This window comes from Pieris brassicae, chromosome 6 (genome assembly GCF_905147105.1).
Source record: "Pieris brassicae chromosome 6, ilPieBrab1.1, whole genome shotgun sequence".
NCBI classification, from domain to species: domain Eukaryota; kingdom Metazoa; phylum Arthropoda; class Insecta; order Lepidoptera; family Pieridae; genus Pieris; species Pieris brassicae.
Window position 1 is genome coordinate 5,045,702 of NC_059670.1, and position 26,978 is coordinate 5,072,679.

Below are 26,978 nucleotides of genomic sequence, written 5' to 3' on the forward strand. Positions count from 1 at the left end.
GGAGATTTGACTTTTTAATAACATTAAATATTATAATTGGTCGTTGGATCAATTAATACGAACAATTGTATATATTAGATATTAATTTACAATGTACACAATGATAAGTCGCAAAACAAGTCAGAGCTTCGTTGCAAGAAATTTCCAAATATAGCTCAGTAAGTGATGGCTGTCAAATCACAGATGTAATTGTGTAAGTTCATAGTCGAGTCTTTGTTTTTCTAACGATTTTACGTAGAATATTTTTAAGATGTTTAAATTTTGTTATGTGATAGATTTCGTTTGTTCTCAGTACAGACAATCTAGTTACTTGTATTAAAGTTAGTAAAAATAGATTACTACGTATTTCTGTAAGTATGGAGCCTTAATTATGATCGTGTTATTTTTTTGACGATATTATTGTCATATAAATTTTATATTACAGTCTGTTGTCTAGCTCATAAATTGGAAGATGGATACATTTTTTATATTGTATTTATGTAGAAATTAGCATTTCTGATGCAAATAAAAATATTATGTAGAATTAAAATATTTGCTTTAAATACCACTTTTTGATTAATATCAGGGAGTTTTTCTTTTCAGCTTCATTAAATAACTACATAATTTTGGACCAAAAGCTTTACCAAAATTATCAATCATGTTGTATGTTTTCCATGTTGATGCTGGTTTAATGACCACATACGATATGAATCTCACATTACAAAGGTAACTACATTTTCATATGATAATAAAGGGAAGTTCTCTAAACGCTCAGCAAGGTATAAATATTTATATGGCTGCTCTTTGTTCATCATTGATTGTTTTTGTAAATAAGCAATTAGGTTATCTGCAGTCTATATTATCAACCTAACAGATTTTACTAACAATCTACTGATTATACACACTGGATTATTAGCAAACATCTTACATTCTTTAATTTTCAGTGTGGCAAGTCTGAAAGCTGCTATTGAAAGGAAAACAAAAATACCAGCACACTCTCTTGTGCTGCTTGTTAGTGGTGGGGAAGTCTTGCAGTTAGATCATATGGTATCATCATATAGTGCAGGGACAGATACAAACCCTATTTATATGTTTAGTAAGCCTTCAGTGAAAGAGAGTCACATTAAGCAATCCAGTAAGTGTTGTTATTAAAGGAAAGTAGTTTGTAGTAGACTTTTAAATAGAAGTACTTCTTAGAGTGAAGAATCTAAATACTTCTACATCAGATGCTTTCTACTCTAAAGCCATCCTTTCATATTTGGTCTTCCTAGACAAGCAACAAGGGCAATAATTTTCTCTCTTTTAGTGGTTGGTGATCTAAGTCCTATAGTTGAGTTGGGCTCGGGTGAATTCCGTAGTGACTCCAGTGCCTATGACGGAAAATCAGTTGGTGAATTAAGGAATGAGGTGGAAGTATGTTGTTCACTTCAACCAAATGTTAGCACAGTATCACGATGTGCGTCGTTAGCAAAAGAGTTTAGTGAATTGGCTCATGAAGGCTCCAGGAATTGTGAACAATTAGTACACGAACAGCATTTGCAACATCAGGTGAGACATTTGGAAAAGTTTATAATTTTGCCAGTTCAAATTCTCGATATATTTGTATTTCTTAATTTTGGACTGTTGTTATTGTTGTTTTTAATTTTTAGGGTTGGGCAGCAGTTGTAGCAAATTTAGAAGATATTTTTAATGAATTCTGTGAACGTTCTCGCAGTTTTAAGGAGTCATTTAAAAAACATCGTATTAAAAAAGAAGAATATCATGAAATGTTAAACACGTAAGTAATCAATCAATATTTCATTCTTTTATTGATCTTTTATGCTTTTATTAAATTCAGTCAATATTTACTTTTGCTCATAATTTTTTTTACATCATGTATTGGTTGCTCTTGAATTTAAAATTTTTCTCACAATAACATTTTTATAACTAATCGCCTCTGATTTATGTTTAAACTTCTTGGTCTTATATTCGATTATCGGAGAACATTTAATGAAATAAGCATTTTGAGAGCATCCAGAAGCTCTGCAACAAATTGCAATTCATGACTTTTATGGTCAAAAAGTAATTATTTGTAGAGAGATTCTAAAGTTGACAGTTATTCCTACTTTTGACAGTACCGCTAGGCCATATTTGATAAAGTAATAAACATAGATAATACAAACATAACATTAAATTGTTAACTGATATTTCCGATACAGATTATTGTATATGAAATAATTTTGTATTATTACATATAGGCTGAATGAAGTACTGGAATCTCTGGGCAAGATTCCAATTCTCACACCGCTTCAATTGCACGCCGAGGCGCATCGTTTCTCGGCATTCGACGTTTTCGAAGAAACAGACTTTGAGGCTCACCACTATGGAAGTCAGCCACGATCAGACACAAGTTCTGAAAATAGAATCGCCCAAGACTTTGGCGTTGGAGTGTTTAAGCTATCTGATGAAGATGGTGAGTAATGAGAAAATACTTAGTTTAATAAGCAAATCTCTTGTATTTAAATCATTAAATTATTTTTTAAAAATCTAAGTAATAACTTAAATATATATAACAGATCTAAATTTACATTACCGTTATTATCTAACTAGTAGAGAATTCTCCGCCTCTTAATAATCGCAGATTTTTTAAATGAGGTTATTAGTTTAGATACGTTTCTAGTACTTATATTAAAGCGTTAATACTTAGAAAATACTAAATATCTGTACATGGTCAATTACGTTGAATACTGCCATTTAGTTATTACCTAAACGCGGCGTGTGTCAGGCACAGACTGATCGCCAACTTGTCTATTAAGAAAATTATATCTTACATGTTTTATAGTCATACACGTAATTTGTAATTTCGTTTTAATTATGACTCTATTTACCATACAATGTACATAAACGTATAAATGTATAAGGAAAGATTGATACTTTATAAATACAATGGCTGATATAGAAACAGAGGCAATTAAATCGTACGAATGCTCTAATTACCCCAGATGCTTTGTATGTATAATGTTTTAATTTCCGGATAACTCTGATTAATATGAAAAATACCGGTTCTTTACTATCTTATCAATGCGATAGAGATTTTTAATTAAAGATTAGTTCGATTTCAATGAGTATCCAAGATTTTGGCCGACTTTGTTCAGACCACGCTTTATACGTAATTATGTAAAGATGGAAAGTATTTGAAGAATTCCCATTACTATGGAATTCTTAACCTTCTCTAGACTTAAAAGGCGTAAGTATAGCGTAATAAAGAACGCCCACGACCTTGTATATGGCTATTAATAAGGTTTTTTCTATAAAAACCAACGACACTCGTTTTTCAAATAGCATCTGGAATTATTAAATTTATTTCCACGTCATCTTTGTATTATCCTCAAAGCTTATTTCAGTTTTTGAGTCATCCAATCGTAATTAATGCAGTCGTAAGACGCGTACACAATTATAAAAACAATTATCATTATAACTATATTAGGTTAAATGGTATTACAATTCTATGATAATTTATTTTGTTCGTCCTCGTGTTTAACGTCTCTATCGAGCTACATCTTAATATATAAAGTAAAGTCGGGTTTGTTCGAATATATAACTCGAGCAAAGCTGGGTTTGTGACTTGTCCCGAATATCAGAATAAGTATTGAAGACATTGAATAGTCTCATGTATTTGGAAACATATAATAATCATACAGTCGATACGAATATCGCCCATAAATTAAAGAACGTATTTAAATAAAGAAATCGACAGAAATAAAAAGCTAGTGAACTTGAAATTTATTCCAGAAATACATACATTATCCTTACAGACTATGCCAATACGATAATGTCGAGAAACATTAAATAATTAAAATATAATAAAATACGTATATAAGGTAGGGTGGACTTAATTTCCGCACTAAGACGCGTAGTCGGTCCGTTGTGCGTATATAATAATACGTATATAATATTAAACACATAATATACTATATCGCTACTGTGAATTCACTCTGCGAACATATAAATATATCGATAGTGTCGGAGACACACGCATTCAGTAGTCTCAACGTCTTTGATAACGCAGATCTGTGCAACAGACTTTCGTTCCCTTGGTATCGCAAATAACCTAGGCCTTTGCCGTCGCACATACCCTATAGGGTACCAAGAAAACCAACTTATTTGTTTTATTTGGTTCGATGAATTAGGTTTAGCAAATGTGTAACGATTCACTGACTGTTAGGCGGTACAAAGGTCGCCGGGACAGCTAGTTCTGTATATACTAAAATTTAGCTGGTGGAAGCCCTAGCATCACCACATGGCCATGGTTTATTAGTTTTCCAGGAGTTGTAGGTACACATTTTGCGTCTAATAATATTATTCATAGAGAGAGAATAATATTATTAGACGCAATAGCAGAGCAACGCAGAGGATTGGTTTAAGTCTCAAAATCAGTGTTTTAGTATCATATAAGGTGAATAAACAAAAAATAAATAACTAAAGTAATCATCTATTTCTTCCTTATGTAAACACAGCATATAGAGGAGATTTTTTCTGAATAAAGGTATAATATATTATGAAAACGTGTAAAATGTCATTGTTGTTCTAGTTTTCGAACAAAAGAATGCATCTACAAGTAATGTGGAAGCCAGCGTGCAGATCGAGGAATCAGATGAAGCTGTCTTCAAGGCTCCCTCTATTGAGAGCAAAGAGGAACCGACCTTACTGCATTGGATCCTCGCTCAGGGGAATAAAGCGTCGCTCCAGGATATCTTGGACTATTGTCAAAAAGCGCTGGCGCTGGTGAGGAGTTTATATTTTCGATTATTAGTTCATAGATAAGTAGAATTGTAAGCATTAACATCCATACAGTTGTATATTTCGTGAATCCCTTAAACAATTTGCGAAATATTTTCATGTATATAGAGTTGTTTAAAAAATAATTCTACGTCTGTTTATGTGTTTCGACCTGAATCGACCCAAGCGGTAGTTACAACTTTCCAACTCAGTTACTAAAATTAATGTTAATGAATACACTAGTATTATTATAATTCTCACAAAATCAAATTGTTGATTTTGACACGCAGCACACTTTAGAATCACATTATACATTATCTATATATAAATAAATCCCTATTTTCTTGGTCACGGCATGACCCGTGAACGCCTGGACCGATTTCACTAATACTTTTTTTGTTGTGTTTGTTATTGCCAGGAGAAGGTTCTTAAGAAAAGTGCGAAGAAAATTGGAAAATTTAGGAATACTTGACTACCATATTAAGTTATCCTGACTTTTGTTACGATAACAAATTGTTTTTCAGTGTAAAGCGCTTCAACTTTTTTGATATATCAATCAGCAAATATCGTCAAAGATGATATAAGAAAAATGAACTTCGTTTAAAACAAATGTTGTGATCGGAGTTATTATATTGGTTTGATTACCAATTCATAGGTAAGACAGGACAACGTCTGTCGGGTCTGCTAGTACATTATATATTTCGCTATCAATACCTAAACACATTTAGGAACGAGTTTGTCCAAAATACGTGAAGTGAATTCTGGTATTTTTTAAATTAATTTTTGATGAATTCTTTAACAAAGAAATTTTTTTTAACTTATTTTTAGTTAAACAAAGTTATAAATTTAAAAACCTAATAACGAGTGCCTTGTGTGCCACAGTGTATTGCCAAAATCCCTACTTGAATGTACGTTTTCACGTCGCCAGAAGGGCGCGGGCGAACATTGTCGTCCATAAAAAAAAAATTAATTGACTGAAATCGACCTTAGAACGTCAAATTGACGTTACACAAGTACCTTACGTTACACATAAGTAAAATATACATAAACAAATACACCCTTTTTACAAAAGAGTGTATTTTTGTAATGCGATAGATAAACAATAGTAGTTTTTTTTAAAGTAATTTGTTCTGTACCTAGAAATTCAATTAATATCGGTAAAATTCGCGCGTATTGTATTTGTAACCAAGCTCCTTTGAATTGGCTTGCGCGTTTTCAATTTAATGTATTTTCGATTGGTCTAGATAGGTCGTAAAATGTTTTATATTTTTTATGATTTGGATTATAAAAACGTTTATACCTTAAATTTCCTACTACCAAAGCCCCGTCTCATAGCAATATTAGTACTGTAATTATCTTTATAAGCCATAGCCCGGGTCAGCTAGTAATGGAAACAATTGATTATTTTAATCAGACATTTTATGTCCCTTTAACCCAATTTTAATATCCGTAAAATTCCGTCTTTATTGTGTTAGCAATAATATTTAACTAACACAAATCGATGACATTATCCTCCAAAGTGTTTATTAATTTAATGTCATTCGAAAAGTGATTAAAATGACATCATTACTAATTAACATACCGTTTAATTGTGGTGTTATAGTATTGCAAAATATTTAACCAATTATTTATTATAATTTGAGGAACCAAAATATTTGAACAAGGAAATAAAAAACTACGAATAGATAAATCAAAGTTTTTACAAGGGTTTTTTTAATCAAAAATGATAATTACTATGACGCAATTATCTTTTATAAAATCTACGGCGTCATCTTCAAATTTATGGCAGGTCCTGTAACCACGTAAAAAGAGGTATAAATTACTAGGAACTAGGTCCGCTGAATATGGAGGATGTTCCGTCAATTCGTAGCCAGCTTCTTGAATGGCAGCCATCGCAACTCTGGACTTGTACGCCGGGTATCTTTTTGAAACAAACCAACTTTACCGAGTTTGCCATTTTTGCGAGCGTATTTCCTCACGCAACTTTGCTATTTGTGTACAAAGTCGCGTTAAGTGGTTCCATTAATACAATTTTGACCAGCACTCGGACGTCCCAGACAAAACATGGACTTACCGGCTTACTTCGGAGTTGGAGATAATTTTCTGTTACAACTATTTGGACTATTTTATCTTTCTCGGGTCATAATGGAGAAGCCATGTTTCGTTTATAGTCAAAGTTGCTTTATTATTTATCTAGCCAAAAATTGGTCACGATCTTACTGTCACAAACCTCATGCTTTGTAAAATTCTCACTCTTGTTTGTTTCTGTGCGTCAAAAACCTTTCTGGGCATCCAGCGCGCTGAAACTTTTTTCAAGTCCAAATGGTTGTGTATAATATTATGAACGCTTTATGTTGTTTTATATTTTTTGAATAATTTGTTCAGTCACTACCAATATAAGGCCCCATTGATGTCGTTAATTCGTTCTCACTTGAACTTGGAGAATATGGAGGAGCATGAATCTCTAATGTTGTCTTACCAGCTCTCTAGTAAAAAAAAATTACGCAAGATATTTTACTATCGCGCGAACTATTTATTAACGCTTTCCGACACTACGCAAACAAATGACTTTTTTAAAAAAGTAAATTATAATAATAATTTATTGCAAGAATATGGTACAAGAAGGTGGTACAATAGTAAGTTCGCATATTCTGCGAATTGGTAAATTCTTATATTATTTGTATCCTACATTTCAAATCAAATGTATATCAACCTATCAAAAGCGAATGGATTGGTTTGTTTTTGTATTTTATATAGCTAATATTTATTAATTGTCTTTCCAAGGAGAATGTTTATGTTATTGCATATGGCAATATAATATATATTAACAAGTGTCATAGCAATTCTAATATAAATACCACAAGGTTGCCAGATAAGTCTCGTAAACCCCCTTTAGTACATGGGAGATTTATTACTGAGTCTGTTTCATTATTATTTAAGGCAAGTATTGTATTAACCCATACTCGGCGAGTAAGAAATACATATGTAGTTAAATTTTCAGTAAATCGCAGTACTTTTGTGTCGATGAACACATTTAAATTTATGTTAAATATTATGGGGTTATTGTCCGCTGCAGTACTTTGCATAGAAATAACGCTTTATCGGTAAGGCAATAATCAAATTGTGTTCTAAGGTTAACTGAGTACGAATTCAATCATGCGTTCGACGCGTGACGTACGTTAAGCCAAATATTTGCCGGGTTTTACATACGAATCTCATCCCTGGTTGTTACCATCAATGTATTACTAACTTTTTATATAGATAAATATATCTTAATTATACAGATAAAAGAGACATTCAAAGTATTTTTTTACAGATTGATGCAGAGCCCCTAAAAGAAAGCGAAGCACAGCTGTGCCATATTCTTGAATACGCCAATTTGCATGGTCTGAAACAAATTAAGGGCATCGAGGATCGCTTATATGGCCTTGATCAGCTTTTGAATGACGTCAAGAAATTGGAGAAGGACCAGAGAGATCAAGCAGCTTCTATTATACAAGTGAGTGCTTACGATATTTGTATAGAATTGTTATTGCTAAGTATTATTAAATTGTTTGAATGAGCCATTTGACAAGATATTAGAAATAATAGTAAACTTTTTTTAAGTGACTCTATAACCTACCTACTACCTGGTATTTTAAATTCTCTTAAGTATTGGCTTTAAACATTCAAGAATCCGCCAAAGTTCTCGCCTTAGCTGATCTAGGCATAATGGCGCACTAGTCCTATAATTAAACACGTAAACAAATTTTACGTGTTAATTATCATTCTTTAATTACACATATATTTCGATCAGTCTCCGAGGAAATTACACTCCAAGACAGTATTATGATTAAACAGGACAGGAATATTGTTTAAAATGCTATGTCATCGTCGATTCGAGGCGATGAGAACTGGAGAAACTGATCGTGGTTGGTAACACAGATCACGTGGCCGTTCACCAACCAAAAGGACCGATCAAGTGAGAGACACATCGTCCTCAACACTATACACATTAAGAGAGGCGCTGGACAAATACTGATAGTCGATGATGATGATGCTTCCTTGCTGACGACGCTCAGACATGAGCTGCCGATTTGCAAAGATACTCAAACTCATCCTATCACAAAAAAATATCTTCTATTTTGTCGAAACAGTAACTGAATCTCCAAGATTTTTGAAATCACAAAGCATATTTTTTTTGATTATTTCAAAATCAGCACAAAGTATAGAGAGCATAGATTTATTGAGCGATCTCATCCAGGCAACATTTTAGTTAAATAATCAAGTCACGTTCATTTACTTACCAAGTGACACGACACTAATAAAGTGTCAGCGTGTTGATCGTGTCAGGCTGCCTACTTGCTTAAAAATTCTCATTGACTCCTTCTAGTGTCGCGATCGTCTCAGCTCTGCATACGACCCAACAGTTCTGCAAACATTAGTGCAGTCACATTGCTGCCAACTTGAGAAGCTCCTAGTGGGACACGAGAAGATTGTCGATATCAAACGGAGGATAGCCAAGTCCAAGGAGGAATTGTCACAAGTGCTTAAAGCGCGTTTAGAGTGAGTGTTTACTTTATTAAATACAAAAATTAATATTTGTACTTAATTTTTATTAAATAGTATTTAATTATTTAAGTTTGAAACCTTGATAAAGATTAAAATTTTCAATTTGTTCGTTACTTTAACTAAGAGATTTTGTTACTAAAGGTAACAAATAAAGTCAGTCCATCCTGGTATTAAAATTATACTAATAATTGATAGGCGATTCATAAAAAAACATTTTTTGTTTGTAATTATCGTACATTTGCGTACTTTAAAATCAATTCGTGAAGCGTATAACGTACTACGTACCTACTTGATTTCGCTGGTCGTGTCCACATGTTGTAGGGCCGGCACCACTTTTCATATTACGTATGTACTGCAAGTTTGTTTGTTTGTATTTTACTTAACTTTACGTATTTTTCATTAATTTAGGTATTATCAAAACGGTATTTAGCTAAGCAATGTTTCCCAATTTCAATAGACGAAATTTACACGGTTTATCGTACGTCTCTTTCAGGGCTGTTCTCCGTATCGAGAATTCGATGTCCGTGCAAGATGCGCACGCGATGCTCTCCTTTCAATGCCTTAGCCGTTTGTCCCGTTACTTCGGGATTGTTTGGCAATTACATCAAGCGCCCGCAGTGTTTGTTCGAGCCGTGCACGAAGTGTCGAGAAGGAGATGTTTTTCTGATGCGCATATGAAGGTATAATTCAGTGTATATATTTACACTCGGTCTAATTCTGAATTCTGTATAGAATGTAGGTTGTATTATAAATAAATAGTGAACAATAATATTATCAGTTATTTAAGAGATTTAGGAAATAAAATGTATTAATAGATTCGTTAAATACATTGTAAACTCTATATAACGACACTTAAGACTGTGCCTATTTTGACGTAACAAAGAGTTGTATATATAGTATAAGAGTTGGATAAAGTTTATTTCAGACTAATTATTTTCGTCTGGCGTCTTTTGCATCAGCAATGTTGTATTTTTTACTTATTTTAGTAATTATATCTGGCGATATTGAGGTATTTTTGTGATTTGGAATAATAAAATGGTATTGCTTGTATGTGATTTACGTTTGTAAACAAACGAACGAATTTCTTTGTTCGTCGTTCATTCTAAAAAAGAACGTACACAGCTCCGCAGTTTTAACTAATTTCTGGACCTTAAAAAGTACTTTTCAGGATTTATATTTTGTCGTTATTGATGGTGGGTAATTCTATGTAGTGCATCATTGTATGACAAGCTAAACCAACCAAAGGCGAGTGATTTCGAAGCTTTAAATTGAGGAGTGTTACATGGACGTTACATTGTATATTTAAAATATTTATATTAACATATACATCCATAGTAAAAACTGGTATATAGTATAAAAGAACTAGTATATTATTTAATGAGAAATAATTTACTTTTCAGTGGGCTACAGATCTAGCTGAGAAACTCCTAAGAATTCACGAAGAAGAAGTGAATCGTCGCCAAGAGTTCAGCTCCATATTCGAGGGTCACTTCCTAAAGAGCCTGTTCCCTGGTATCACGGATATGCCGCCGACTTTTGCCACTCAAGCGCCGCCACCCTTTGATGGAAAGTTGCCGAAGTTGACCAGTGAAGATGTGGAATTCGTGACTCAGACCTTCCCAGCACTTGCCAAGGATGTACCGAAGTACGATATGGAGGCAATTGTGAAGTTTTTCCAACAGAGGTTGGTGAAATTTCTAACTAACTAACAAAAACTTAATTATTTACGATGTTCCAATTTTACTTAAGTGATATATGCTATTTTTAATTAATTTGTGGTAGTAAGATGTTAAACTCTCAAAAAGCAATGCATATGCAACTTGCCTACACATTCATAACACACAAAAAATTTGGCACTACAACTTCGGTTTTTGAATCTCTTTTGTTAAGGCAAGAAGGTGATCAGCCTTCTGTGCCTGATACACGCCGTTGACTTTGACGTGGGTCTAAGGCTTATCGGTTTCCTTACAAAGTTTTCCTTCGCCGTACGATCGAGTGTTAGCGCAAAAGTCCATTGGCGCACGCAGCCGTTTCGTACGTTCCATGCGTACGTTCAGGGTGTACGGGCTTCAATAGTGTAGTCAATAAGCCAACACTAAACATGATAAATTTAAAAAAAACAAAAGATAATACAAAAAAAGTTTTTCTAACGACATATATATATTACTTTAATAATTGTGTTATCTGGACCGATACTGGGAGTATGGATATGGATTTTTAAAAAAATTTCAGATTGTTTATGATTAGAATACGTACAAATTGTTATTTATAATTCTCTTAAAAAGTAAAATTCATCAGACAGTCAATAGCCTATTACGGTAACTACAAATAATGCCGTTTCCTTCATTTATTATAAAGGTGATAAGGACGACAATAATCAGCGTACGTTATACATACCACGATAAAAATGTATCTTTTATTCCTAATATAAAAAAAAAACCTCTGTATAGAGTTTTATTGTAAGGAGTTTTATTTGTATTGATTTTATCTATAGATATAGTAGTTTAATATATTATTAATGTGTTATTACTTACAGATTGTCAGCATCGGAACTTGAAGAAAATACTATTGACACACAGGTTGATATCGAAAAGTAAGTTTTCTTATAATTTTTTGAGGTATAACTTTAGTTAGGTTAACCAATGCTTTTTGTCTCTTTCTGTCGAATTCTGTTTACGCTGTAATAAAACGAGATATATGCGTATATTGAAACGGTGCAATTTTTCATGAATTAAATTGTTTTGTGTTATTGATTTCTGGCCACATAATTATCTTATTTATTTAATATCTCTTACATTACAATATAAAAGTTAAACATAATTAAATTAAAAGGAGGGCAACTAGCGGCCTTTTCGCTTTTGAGCGATTTCATTCAGGCAACCACTGTGAGAAGAGAAAAAAATAAGATTTTTTAATTTGCAACGAACAAAATATATTTCATGTTTTTTTTAACCTACTCTAAGTAAATATAAACTAAAACAAATTATAATTAAAATAAAACCTAAAATGTAATGCATTCAGGGGTTCCGATTCGGACACGTTCGAGAAACTTCAGAGCGGCTCAAAGAAGATAGACATATCAACGACCTGCACTCCGGACACCGTGGCCGTGTCGACCGTAACCGAGGTAGTGACCACGAGTGACCGCGATCGTGACCGTGACGAATTTGTCAACTCTGAGTTTTACATCGACGAGTCGCTGGCGGCCAGTTTGGAGTGGGGTTGCCACGGACAGGTGCATTATACGCTCAGATGAGATAAACAGGGCCGTTCTAACTATTTTGCCGTTAAATTTATATGACATACAAGAGATTTAATAGTATTTTTAAATTAAAGGCCCGCAATGCCCCAATGCACGTTGCAGGTGTCCATAAGTATTTCTTTATTATAGTCGATGCATTATAAACTGAGACTTCGGGTCGTAAATCATGTTTATCTGTCTGTCTCGCTCGCACTTACAGGTCTTATGGAGAGGTGTAGTGATGTGCGTAAGAATTGTAGAGGTGCATATCGACTACGGGATACGTACGATCGATATGCATTATGTTAAGTGTTAATAGGAATATTTTTTTATTATTCATCAAAACCATTTTAGAAAATAAATTCTCCATTGCGTATTGCGTAAGTAATGTAATGTCATAGTATAAATCTTATATTTATAGAAAAACAATAATCCGTACTCGTAACGACCAATCAGGAGTCAGAGTGCGTGCGCGGTATCGACAACGGGTTGCATTGCGTGCACATTGTCCGGCGTCTCAGTTTAAAATGTGTTGACTTTGACTTTGGTAACCTCCTTGCTCATTTCCCTAAAAATTGTAAACCCTTTCTTTAATATATGGAAACACTTAACAATCAGACTACAAACATTGCATTTTTCTTTCTTTATATAACCCAGATTTTCTGATTCATACATAACTTGTCTGAAATGATTTTTTTTTAAATTTAACGGCAATCTTTGTTGTATACATAGTTTAGACTGTAGTGTTCATTTTAGTTAGAAATATTAAAAAGGTTTATTAAAAAATATTATTTTAAATGTAGGCCATAATATCTTATCTGAGTGATGTTCGAATATGTAGTAATTTTTTGGTTGCTCCTGTCTTCGTGGCCCCATTTAGTTATTTGTTTAGTATAAGTATTTTATAGCGCTTATATTATAGATTATAATTAGCTTCATCTATATACAAGTTTTATATTATCAAAACCTCAGTAAGTTTAAATTAAAACAAATTATAATTTTAAAATACGATTATTATCGTAACTAAATTTTTGTTCAGATAGAAATAAGTATCCTCGACCCTCTACCAAGGCCAGTGGCTGATTTATCAGCAGGCTTAATAGGTTGGAGCCTAGGGCGGCATTTGGGAACCAAAGTTTTTTGCTAGTTCTTAGAAATCAAAAAAGATTTCTGCATGGCGGTTTTTTGATGTTCTACCGATGGAACTGTTGCCTTCAACAAAATTTGCCGATGACTTCTCACTTGTCATTGTACATTCGGAGTAGCAAAGTTTCATATTTTAGAGTAAAGCAGCTAGTGCGCCTCCTAGCCAATAATCGTCTACGCCCTCCGCTCAAACTTTTTATGAGTGAAAAGAGCGAAATTGCAGAAAATGTATTCCTTTTTCTCCCTTCCCTATGTCAGCCCTATTACTGGTTGGAGGCTGCGAACTGGGTGGTTTATGTATAATTTTGTGCAATTATAACGAAATAGTTGGATTGTATAAGCAAGGGCTAACTTCACCTATACCTTGAAAATTTGTAAATCCGCCACTGACCAAGAAAGACATCTCTATTTATCTACCTATATATATATTAATAGAGAGTTTATCAGACCACTCCCTTAAACCAACTTACCTGCCGTTGTCTTCTTATACATTTAATGAAGGGTAAAAACTTTATCTAGCAACTAAAAGAGGTTTAATTTATAAAATATTATTTTCAGGACAACATGGACACACATAAAATTAACATCGAAAAACTACAGGATTTCCTAACAAAACTTTGTACTTTATGTAAAGTAAACGTGGTTTTAATAAAAGAAGAATTGGCCAAACTCAAATGTGATATGGAAGAACAAAAACGGTTTATGGGAGAGAAGTATTCGGAAATAGTTGAAAATTGGAGCAAAAGTAACGAAGGAATGGAAATACGGTTTAGAGAAGAGAAGCAAAGGTTAATGGTGGATCATGAATTAGAGCTAAGCGATATGAAGGCAACGCTCACAGAAAAAGACAGAATAATCGAGAGTTTAAAACGGGAAAAGGAAGAACTGACGATTAAACATCAGCAGATAACAGAAAGACTAGAAGAAGAACATAAAAGCACGAAGGAGATGCTCGAACAGACGTGGGAAGAAGTTAAAGCGTTTGAAAAGAAACTCGAAGAGTCTGATATTCTAAAGGCAAAGGAAATCAAGGAAATGCAAGAGAAGATGCATCTCGAGTACAAAGCGGAGATTGAGTCAATGCGATCAAGGTAAGTAATATTAAAATATTTCTAGACCTAATGATATTATAACTTATTAAACGGACTACTAGGGTAACATTCAAACAAGGGCGGAACAAGTATGATACACAACAATAAATTTATTAATAATATATATATAGCACTTAGATGTGTTCATTGGAGAATCTTAGAAAAATAATAGATAAAATAGTTCGCGCTTAAGATATTGATAAATCAGATTGATTGCCTCAAAATAAAAACTAAATGTTAATTTCGTTCACCCTCTTGATACCCCAGGCATCACATTTGTCTTTCCTCTGAAAGAAGGCGATATTGTCAAAACTCACGGATAATTAGGTTGATCAGTCTGATAAACGAGATAGTTCTAATCCATAGTTGCTTTTATATACTGTTATATTGTGTATTATAGGAAACTATAAATTATTGTCACATAACATAAAAAACGTCGTCATGCCCGTTCCGCGCGTATGTATACGTGCACGCAAATAACTAGTGCGTGCTATTACTCGTTGTATTTATTTTGTTATCCTAAAACGTTTTATAAATTATTTTTAAAATGATTATGCCACACTCGTATGTCAAATATTGATTTCAGAAGTTGATGCTAAGTCTCGGTGAGATTCACCTTTAGTATCCAATATTAAATCTGTTGTCTATATCAATAATTATATTTTTTAATTGTAATAAATCATTGGTTTTACTAGCTATCAATATTAAGGAGTCATGTGCCAAGAATGTATAGTTCGATCGAGAATTTAAAAAATACACAATATCACATACAAATATCAAAGCCTGCATTTGTATGTGTGAGTGATTGTGATGTTATTACGACAAATATAAATTGTATATATTTTCGCTTTAGTACAAGAGCTTTCTTAATATTCACCGAAATTAGTCTATCAAAATAAATTTATAAATAAATCTTTTAACTTTATTAATAATACCTTATTTTTATATTCAGGTTCCGCCTTGTTGCCCTAACAAATAACATGGACCGTTCGCCGTCAGAGTCGAGCCTTGAGAAGATAGAAAGAACAGATGTGATAGAGATAGGCCATCACAACGTGATAGTAATGCAGACGAAGGAGAATGCAGAAGTTGAGAAGGAGCAAGCGGTAAGAGAAGCAGAGGAGAGATGTAGAACGGAGTCCGAACAGAAGATGAACGCGGAAATTTCTCTGCTAAAAGCGAAGTATGAGGCTGAAAAGCAGGTTAGTGTTTTGTTTGCTATTTTAGGATAATAATAATTAATGAAATACTAGCATTTTTTTAAATATTTTCTTGATTACTGTTTACATATATTTTCATTGCTTTGTTTTGTTCCATTAGTTATCCATTCCATTAGTTGTCAAAATAATTATACCTATGTCTTATGTATTTTTGCACTCCTTGCTTACGTTATCTAATATTTTTTCGCACAGTAGTTGCCTGGAAGAAATTGCTCGAAGGCGATAAGGCCGCCAGTCCTTTTCATTTAATTATGTCAATTGTATAATATTTTTGTACACGCAACGAGGTCTTAATAAATTATATTTAGCTATTATTTAGCAATTTTTTTAAGATTCAAGTATGTTTTTTTATTACAGATCAGCCTTTATTTCAAATATTTTTGTCGCTCTCAATATTTAATTCGTTTTAGCCGTACAAATATACACTCACTAAGATAAAATTACTCTTCAAATTTCTAGTCTATTTTTGGTAAACGTTTCACCTCAAAGGACTCACGATGAATACAATTGTCTTGGTAGGGTTCAGTTGTAGATACTATTGCAACATCCCAAATGTTGGACTAACTTACGGGACGAAGCACGTGAAATTTACTAAATTGTGTTTTTTTTTTGCATTCTTGAATGTCCATACTGTGTGAGTAGTCTATAAAGCCATTTGCGTCATTTCATTTAAAAATATACTTTACATTTTAAGAGTATAAATATAAATATATATGTGTTGACGTAACAAAAAAGGTCCCATCGAGTTCTTTTCGCACAGACTATATTAATCTTTATATACAGGTTACAATAAACGACGTGACTCGTCGTCTCCTCTCAGAGAAGGATCGTCAGTTGGAGCTCCTACGGGAAAGGGAGCAGACACTAACCCGGGAGTGCTCCAAGTATCGAGACACTATACAACAACTAACGGACCCTGAGACTAATGATTATGATAGCCTGCTTAAAACTCAGGTAATGCTTTTTTAAATAAAATAGGGGCCAAACGGGCAGCAGGCTCACCTAATGTTAAGTGATACTGCCGCCCATGGACACTCAACGCCAGAGGGCTAGCGAGTGCGTTGCCGGCCTTTTAAGAATTTGTACGCTCTTGAAAGACCCTAAGTCGAATTGGTTCGCAAATACTTCAGTGGGCAGCTGGTTTGGCTTAATTATTTTTTTTTGTCTTTTTGTCTAGTTTGCAACACTCGAAAATGAGAAAGCGTTGCTACAGCAACAAGTAGCTGATCTCAAGAAAGAGCTAGATAAGAGAACAGACGACAGCGAGAAGAGTAGAGAAGATGACAGCGAAGGCAGGTGAGAAGATTTGCTAGGCACAAATTTTCGTTTTAGTTTTATGTCCTAACAATAATTTAGTAATAAGGATAAAAATATAGTTATACTGGATTAAAACGCGTTAAATATATATATATGAAACTGTTTCGACGTTCTCCATGCTTTTTGGATGATCAATCCGTCATTCTGACTCCATCCTAAACGTTTCAATCTAAGAGAAATGTATATCACAAAATGAATTATTAGAAAATACTTACTTGTCAATTACTGTATTAGTTAAGTATCGATTTTAGTACAAATTTTGCATTTATTTCCGCATCACAATATTTTAATATCAAATCTGATCTAAATCGTAGATTACTATAGAGTATAGATTACGACTCGTCGCAATTACGAATGGTGTGTTTTATCTGGAACCTATAATGATTTTTAGCCGTTTTGTTATCGAAGATATTCTACATTAAAATACCATATTGAATACAAATAATGTGTAAAACGATTTTAAAATTTCTATAGGAATTAGTTTCTATATTGGTACTGTTTTGCTATAACGATTAATATTTTGATTATTCAAAAGTTTCATACATAATTTAATATATAATGTAGAAGAAAAACCACCCTATTTCTGGATGTCGATAACAAAACGTCGATAAAAAACTCTTGAGTATAAATTTATGAGCCAAAATAATTTGACCACAGATTAGCATAATTCGTCTAAACACGGGCCTAAAATCAGAGGTGTGGAGCACCCTAAATAGCCTTGTTTTTAGGCAAATCGTTTCTTAATTTGAGTGTGCTGTTCCCGATTTCATCCCCACCACCATTGTCCGGATATGGCCACTAATTTCAGGGCCGTGTGTAGACGATTTTAGAATTATAAAACATGCATGTGCTGGGATATGTTTAATATAAGTTTGTGTTAATAACTGACTGAGGCATCATTTTATATGTGATTATCGTGTTACTTATGTGTAAACAATTGAATTTATAAGGTATTTTTACCAATTCTATTATGTAAATCGGTTTTTTTTACAATAAATAACAATTTTTATTTTTTTTTTGTTTTATCTAACGCACCCCGCCTAATATTATCAGCAACTTAGTCCAGTGGTTTGTTTGACTGACGACTGTCATAAATGTTTTAATTTAATGAATGTTGTGTAACAATGGTTGGCGGTTATATGGCGGCTCGGAGCAATATGTATGAAATTAAAATCATAAAGATTTGAACTGCCACATTTGCGCCTGACCGTTAAACATAGTTTCCTTATGCCTAAGTATCTTTCTTAACGCAGAAGTGATATATGTACTTTTTTTGCTGAGGCTATATTCCACGGGATGCCGAACCACCTGGTGCGGCATGCTGCAAAACTGTTTCATTTTCATTTCTTACTTGAATTTGCTGAACTATCCGTTTGCACAGATTATCCTGCTACAACTAGTTCCTTTTTTTCCCTTATAAAACGTTTCTATAAACAATGACTGACTATGTAATGAATGTGATAGCAGTCAATTAAAATATATCACAGTGCAAAGGTCTTATGTAAATCATTATGAATATTTAATCGCGACTTGCGTATGCCTTTGTAATTGAATGTAATGATTGTTTTTAGGGAAATGATCGTATATTTATGACTATTAAATTAATACAGAAGTTTTGTGTTGATATTTTTTTGTGTAGAGGCCAAAGTGGGATTACAAAATGTTAGATTAATAAATGAATTAGTTACTACGTAATATAATTCGTGGTAATTAAGAAGGTTGAAATGTAGCAAAATATAGAAAATGGTCTACATATTACTTCAGGAAGTAGAAGCAGTCAGAAATGGATCTCGTCCAAGATTTAGCTAATGAATGAAAGGGAAGGATTTTGGGTCGCAGAGCCGAATGAGTGTACTTAAGGCGAGGTGGAAGCTGGAGGCGGCTTTAAAACGGGTGGATAAGATCACAACAGTTGCTGACAGGGACACGATGGAGCTAGATGCAAGTCTGTGGATTAATAAGTAACATAATTAGTAGTTAATTTTTGTACGAAATTTTAATGCGAACATATATTGAATAATGTTGAAAGGCGATGAGTAATAACTTTTCAATGAGGCTTTTCTTTCAGGTCGTCACCGAAGAAGGAAGAAGGGAAGAGAAGTCGCACCAAGTGCCACACTCCTTTGGGACTTTCTGCGGGTGCCCTAAGTCTGTCTTCGTGTCTGCCCGGACATACAGTGCTATTGCTGTGGGATCCTGCACATCTTAATTATACCGTACTACAGGTATTTATTATTTCTCTAAAAATAAAAATAAGTTTTGAGAAGCTATTCATCTCGTCAATGCAATACTAATGTAGTGTTCATTTTTTAAATATTTTACGAATACATATTAATATAAACAATAAAGATACCATACCGTTACACACTAAACCACATACCACATCACAAACTACAAATCACATACTACACCTCACACACACACACACACCATACCATAACACACCATACATACAACACAACATAATATACCATACCAATACAACAGTTTTAGATGTTTTTATACTATTTTATTATTCCAGGAAGCATCGATAATGTACTTCGTGCACAGTGATTGCTTGCCGGCTCTGGACCTCAGCATTCACGTGAAGAGTGAGAGTGAGAGACGTCTCTACACTGTGGCCAATGTTGAGTCCAAGGAGTATTGTTATGCTAAAAAGGTATTTTTAAACTATCTTATCCCGAAAGAGCAGTGTTGGCCAAGTGGCTTCAGCGTGCGACTCTCATCCTTGAGGTCATAGGTTCGAAATCCGGATGTGCCAATGGATTTTCTTTCTATGTGCGTATTTAACATTAGTTCGAACGGTGAAGGAAAACATCGTGAGGAAACCGGCTTGCCTCAGACCCAAAAAAGTCGACGGCGTGCGTCAGGCACAGAAGGCTGATCACCTACTTGCCTATTAGATTAACAAATGATCATGAAACAGATACAGAAATCTGAGGCCCAGACCTAAAAAGGTTGTAGCGCCATTGATTTTTTTTTATTTTATCCTGGAAGACTACTTCGCTGATATATTGCCTTCGGTGTTGAGTCAATCACGTTCTAGTCGCTACTACACATTGTGTGACCAAACTACGATATAATGCGTTGTTGGCGTATGGTTGGTAAACGCGGTTTTATATGGACCTGGTTAAGGATGCATTGGTGCGTTAAGCTGGCCAGGGTATGCTTAACGTTCGCCTCCAGCATCACAATTCAAAACTATCATTCTTTCGCCTTCCTCGGGTTAAGATTGTTCACGGTTCTGCTCCATATAGGAAGATAGAAAATACAACGAATCAGTATGGTTTTTGTGATTTTTTTAAAATGAAATTAATAAGTTAATTTGGTAGATTTATGAAAATGTATTGGTAACAACTACGAGAACTTGCTATGATTTTTACGACAGTCGTGAGCTAACTATAAAGCAGTACTTATAGACTCATACTTTATGATTTTACATATACAGGGCGTCCCAAAGTTATGGGACGAGTAAAGAAAGTACCTTAAATATCTTAGGGTATTTTACTGAAAGGAGACTATTTTGTTTTCAAAGTCTCTTTTGTCTTACGCAAATCGCCAATCTTTTAATGAGTGCGCTGCCTCATTCATTTGCCATAAATTTGGGACGCTCTGTATAGTCATCAATGGAAATATATTTAGAATAATCTTTAGTTTTTCTTTCTTTAAAGTTTTAAGACCAGAAATATTATGAATTTCGTAGTTTCGTGTTTATGTAAATGAAGAACTCGAGAACGGTTTCACCGATTTGGCTAATTATGTTCTTCAAACATAAATAATAAGTAAAGAAAAATACTAAAAACGACAATTAAATTTTCCAATAGAAACTAGTAGCTAGGAAATATGTCCTGTCTTTTGTTTTTTTTTTAAATAAAATATTGTCATATAGTTGTATGTATTTATTGATTCCTTCAGAAATGTGTTTCTTATCTGTAGTATGATGTACATATGTAGTCCGAACTGTTTGGTCTGATTATTTTTTTTTATTAAGTTTTGACACATATGTAGATGATACGGAGTTCGCCATGTGATCAAATAAGTCTTAACCCAGTTATTGTATATTTAATAATAAATAAGGAAATTCCTGGGTTCGGGTAGACAGTTTATATTGCACTAATAATTTACAAACATTTTTAAAAGAAGTCACAAAGCCCTTTCACGTTCTGGCAATGGATACTTATATTATTAATAAAGACTATATCAAGGTTTTAAATTAAAACACAATTACTTGGTTCCCTACACTATAATTCCCTCCTTTAATTTACTCATTTTACATAGTTTATGTACTTCGAAGATAAAACGAAGAATGCCCGTGCGCATGTGACACAGTTGTTTTTAGATTCCTACTTCGAATCGATCATTCCACTTCGGGCGGATTTTCAACGTTAAGTCATAAACAACAGAATAGGCTCAATAAGCAACTATGGCACATGCGTTATGTCAAGATTATTAAGAATATATTATTATATATTTTTTTTTGTATTTAATTAAATAATTATATTTTCTTTTTTAGAGTGGTAATAGGTATCATATGCCCCGTGGATCTCGCTTTTACCGTGTCCGAGTGAAGCCGGTTAAACCTCATCCGCCACACCCACAATGCTGCGATCATAGACACAAGCAAGGTTAGCTAATTCCTCTATACAAATTTTAGTACTCATATATATATATTATAAGGGTTTTAATGTTCAACTTTGTAGTGATTCCTTTACGCTTTATAAGCCCATGTAGTCTCATTTAATTTTATGCTTTACAAATGTCTTCTGAGTTTGAAGTCGGGACTAGCTTTGGACAGGACGTATTTAAAATTACGTTTTCTAAAAAAGGTTTTAATCAGTTGCGGTGTTTCTTGTTGTATTGATTGACTTTGAAGGCTAAAACTACTATTTGATTAACTTTTACAGGGTACAAATTAGAGTGTAAATTGTAACTATTGTTATCCTTTAAAACTAACATATATTTAGTGTTTAATACTATAGTCGACGCATTATGAAGTGAGGCTTCGGGTCATACATCATATTTATCTGTGTGTCTCGCTCGCACTTACAGGTCTTATGGAGAGGTGTAGTGATGTGCGTAAGAATTGTAGAGTTGCATATCGATAACGGGATACGATCGATATGTTAAATTATATTAAGTCTTAATTAAAATAATTTTTCGCTATCTGAAAATAAGAGTTTTTTTTAAGATAAAATGTTTCTTTCGACGTTATCATAGAGATGTCGCAGTAAAGTAGTTAAATCAGAGAGTTAATTGGACCTCTAGACGGTTAATTAAAGATCGATATTCATTCAAGTCGCTAGCATTTTGATTTAAATAAAGCAGCGTCGAAAACGTTTAACTATCTGACCGAAAGCCAGCGTATTGATTAACAATGTAAAACAAGACTCCGCCATGATAAATCCTCATCCGTATATTCCGCTACTGTGTCATCTTCCTGTAGGTTAATTATCAAACGTGCGATCTCTTTAATAATAAACGCATCGACTCCGCGTGCGCAGGTAGCTTAGTATCGATAACGGATTGCATTGCGTGCACATTCCTACTGTCGGTGACTTTTATTTCCCGACGACTCAGTTTAAAATGCGTCGACTTTAGCTTGTGTGACCTTTTTATAATTTAACGTTTCAATTTCATCGAATTTTAGATTTGTTTTGTAATTAATAGTATTTGTGTTCACCTTAAAGCTATTTAACTGCTGTACATCAAATGTAATATAACTTTGGATAATTATTACCATATAATTCACGTATAAATTACGTACCGCCACGTATACGCTGCATACTTCTACGTATACGCTACGTACTTATACGTTGCAGTGTTGCGTTTGCATACTTATAAATGCATGAATGCACGCGTTGCGTTCCAGATGCACTGAAAGACAGCGTCCTGTCCGCACTCGACGCAAGGCCGCTCAAGAAGTGGCTCACCTTCATGCATGCACCAGGTCGTTGCTTTTACTCAAATTTTAATTTGCAGTCATATTATTTAGACTTAAGTGTACTTTTTATTATATCCCATTGAGTTGGTATTTGGTGTTTTTATATTGAGTTTCATTTCATACTGTTTTTCTGTATTCGTTATTCATCTTTTAATATCAAAAACTATATTTTTATTATAAAATGGAACAAGTGGTTTAAAAATATTTAAAGTTTCATTGTTTTCAAGACGATTAAGACCCTACAAAAATAATGATAACTTTGTGAAACAGACATCTAAAAGTCGTTATAAAAAAGGAAATAAACAAATTTTCTGACAGATTCGCAGAAGTCAGTGGACACAAGCCAATCGACCAGTTCAGCGACCGACGAGGCTAGTAAAGTGGAGGTAGCGACTGCTACACTGATTAACCTGGAGTCGCCCGTGTCTTGTAGTGATGCTGCGCTGGCGCCGCCACAATCGGACTTAGATCAGCTCGATTCGATAGAGTCCAGCGAACAATGGCAGTCTACTAAGATGCAAGCTTCCACCGCTAGTGCATTGTAAGTTAAAAAAGTCGATTTAAAGCCATTTTTTTAAACTGTGCTCCCGTTGTTATTTATTGGTCTTTCTAAAATAAATATTTACACAAATTAAGTAAATGTATACTTAAAGTATTCTACAATGAATGTGTAAATATAGAATTGCTATGTATGCTTGTAAAAATTCTAAAGAAAGTACTTATAAAAGGTAAAATTACAGTTATGGTACAATTCAGAGTCGAAAGTTTGTGTTAAGCGTGACTTACCTAAGTCATAGAAGTCCCAATGTAAAAGATTATTCTTTGAATTTTAGGGTTAGAAGCGAATTTTAAATTATTTTTTGTAATTAACCTAAAAATATTTACATTGTATTTTAATATTTCAGAACGGATATGGAATGCAGTGTAGGAAGATGTGCCGGTGCGGAGCCATTGGAATTGACTGTGAGCTCAGTGGCCGTAGTGGCGCGTGGTTCCGTGCCACCTGAATCAGAGCTGGCCGAAGAAGCGACCCCCTGACGTCCGCACACGCTACCCTTACGGCATTCGCACACTAACTAACGTACACGTTTGTACGTATACGTTTTGCGAATGTATACTGAGTATGACGTTGTCTGTGCGTATACCGTTTACTAATCTTTCGTGTACGTACTGTATTCAACGTATACGTCCGTGCGAATACGGCGTCGAAATGTCTAAAGGTAAAATTTCTGCCCAAATGCGAATAAAGCGTCTTGAGCGCTGTCAAAGTTAAGAATTTGACTGATACAGTGTTTAAGCAGCAGGACGACTGTGAGGACTATTTACTGTTTTTGTTGGTATAATTTGATCTTTATGTATTCATGCATAGGAATTATAATTGACTGAATTGTTACGTACAAACGAGACAAAACAATCAACGCATTATTTAAAAGTAGTTGGTGTATACGAAAAAATAGATGAAGGTTGGAATTGGGTCTTCTGGAATAGTTTTATAACTATGTTGTTCATTCTTACTTAACATTTGCAGCCCAATTGCGGTGCATAATTCCCTTCCATCTTAATCTATTCCGTGGTCTAACAACAGAAGGATAATGTATTGAACATTTTTGTATTGTTATCGAAGTTATACATTTAATTAGGACGAACAATTTTCAACTATACTAACAAATATCTTTTAATTTGATGTTAACGTATTGTTCGTACTAACTTAAACGTGATTCACATGTGTTAGAAATATGCCGAGTTGAGATTCTCCAGTATTTCGATCTGCATATATATTTTTTAAATCTCGTTTTACCGTCAAAATTAACCCATTGCATACTACGGGTATGTGTATACATAAATAACACTGACAATTGGCAATATTCCACCTAATTCGTCTTCCATTGAAAAAAAATATCATTTCTAAATTATAAAAAAATCACAATTTTTGCTCGTTATGAGCATGTACTTAGATGATTTGAATCTTAAAAATATTATATACTTACATTTAATATCTATTTATCTTAAAATCGTAGAATCGAATTGTTTTCGTGATCTTTTTGAATAGTACAAATTATTTTAGTTGCTATTATTTTAATTTGATGTTTAGTAAAAAAAAAACTATTGTTATTTTCACATTTAAATGGCACAAAATTAATTATTTTTTGTTTGATTTTATTTTATTTAGGTAAACGTAGCTATGTATCTTTATAAAAATCTAGATATCTTTCACGTTTAAGATTTGTCCTACTTTAAGTCTACTGAAACCTAAGTCATAGTTTAAGGACCTCGTGTCCAGTCTACACTCTTTAAGCGTTAGGTTTATTATCCACGAAGACTGCGTACAATGTACGTATACGTTCACGTCTGAAACTTTTAATACTAAAAGCTGTTTAGTCTCAGCTCGTGTACGTAACATCACGCAGCAGGGCCGTACAATGACGTACACGTACGTCTACGTATTCGTCGGATCTTAAATAAAACGCTTACGTGATCTCGCTTCAACTTGGACTCTTTGAAACTAGTTCTATTCTAGACGTAGTTTAATGTAACGAATACACAGATCTAGGCTGGTGTGTACATGCTATATTGGTCGTCGCAGCGACTAAGCTTCCGTTATTTTGTGATATTTAGCATGTATGAACTAGCTGTCGAAGCACAGATTTCTTGCGTCCGTAATTTTTCTTATGTAAATTATAGATTAATGCGCAAAGTGTTGGGAGAGGGCATCGCTTCGTGTTGTTTGTTTGTGGCCTTAAATTATCGGCCCGTACAAGTTGGGGATGTCTCTGATCGCGTATTCGGATCTTTTGAGTTAGAGGCATCGTTCAGCTTCGCCGATGCTGTGATAGTACGTGCTGTGCTCTCGCTCCGATTTTAAAATAGTACACGGAGAGCTCTTTAGTGTTACGGGGCCTATTGCGAATGTGTTAATTCGGATCGTTATATAAGGCATCGCAATGGTATTTGCGATTATGCAATTCATATTGACGTTGATCGATTTTGGCCCTATTGCAATAATAATGTAAGTGAATCGTTTGATAACGGTTCGGCAATAGCCAGTTCTCTTTCGGTTGTATCTTTATAGTTACGTACGGTACGTATACGTGAGTCAGAGAGAACTGGCCAGAACTCGTCGATTTGTCTATTGGTAGCTCTAAGGTTTTATTCATACAATTTGCTATAGTTAGCGTCTATTGGCTCGTTTAAGTCTTTGATGTTACGTGGAATGGGATGACACGAATTCTATTTAATATACGTTTATCAAACAATACTCAACCGTAACCGATGTGTAAGTATGTCTATTTTTTATTATTTCATTCGCCTCTATGTTAGGAATTCGTGTCGAGATGTTCTGGTATTGTTGTTGTATATACAGCAGTCTTGTTTGTTGAAATAACACGAAAATTTATCAATATTTCCCGGGAATCATATTTTATTGTGTATAAAAGTTTGAATGCAAAGAATTAAAATGATTTGTGCGGAAATTTTAATAAATCTTTGTGTATTGTTAAATTGATAATGTTTATAGTCATTGTAAGGTACATATATTTTGCGATTACGAATGCATAATAAATTTTATCGTGTAATCGCTTATGGACTAGTTTGTAGTGACCAATTTTATCTTTAGTGAATAAAAGAAATGTAAAATTGATAATTTTAATGTAATTTTTATATACAATAAATAGACATTTTATAAAAATGCATTTTTCTCCAAATGAACTCATCATTCATTAACACTTATAATAGGT

General features: G+C 33.7%; 1 protein-coding gene across 7 annotated transcripts; it reads left to right on the plus strand.

Annotated features, from left to right (window-relative positions):
- Nucleotides 1–26,918, plus strand: LOC123710573 (RB1-inducible coiled-coil protein 1). 7 transcript variants are annotated; one of them, XM_045662556.1, is made up of 23 exons: nt 1–193; nt 583–705; nt 924–1,114; nt 1,286–1,527; nt 1,629–1,756; nt 2,217–2,431; nt 4,550–4,743; nt 8,054–8,236; nt 9,110–9,282; nt 9,782–9,968; nt 10,689–10,972; nt 11,825–11,881; nt 12,310–12,523; nt 14,234–14,766; nt 15,719–15,968; nt 16,770–16,940; nt 17,164–17,282; nt 19,372–19,528; nt 19,825–19,962; nt 21,817–21,928; nt 23,173–23,253; nt 23,563–23,785; nt 24,150–26,918. In XM_045662556.1, exons 2-23 carry the CDS (start codon nt 638–640, stop codon nt 24,280–24,282), a joined length of 4,053 nt encoding a protein of 1,350 aa, XP_045518512.1. In that variant the 5' UTR covers nt 1–193; nt 583–637; the 3' UTR covers nt 24,283–26,918. The 7 variants fall into 7 exon arrangements, with proteins under 7 accessions (XP_045518512.1, XP_045518515.1, XP_045518517.1 ...); XM_045662559.1 differs by having other exon boundaries at nt 23,173–23,250; XM_045662561.1 differs by having other exon boundaries at nt 12,310–12,415.
- Nucleotides 26,919–26,978: the final 60 nt, after the last annotated feature.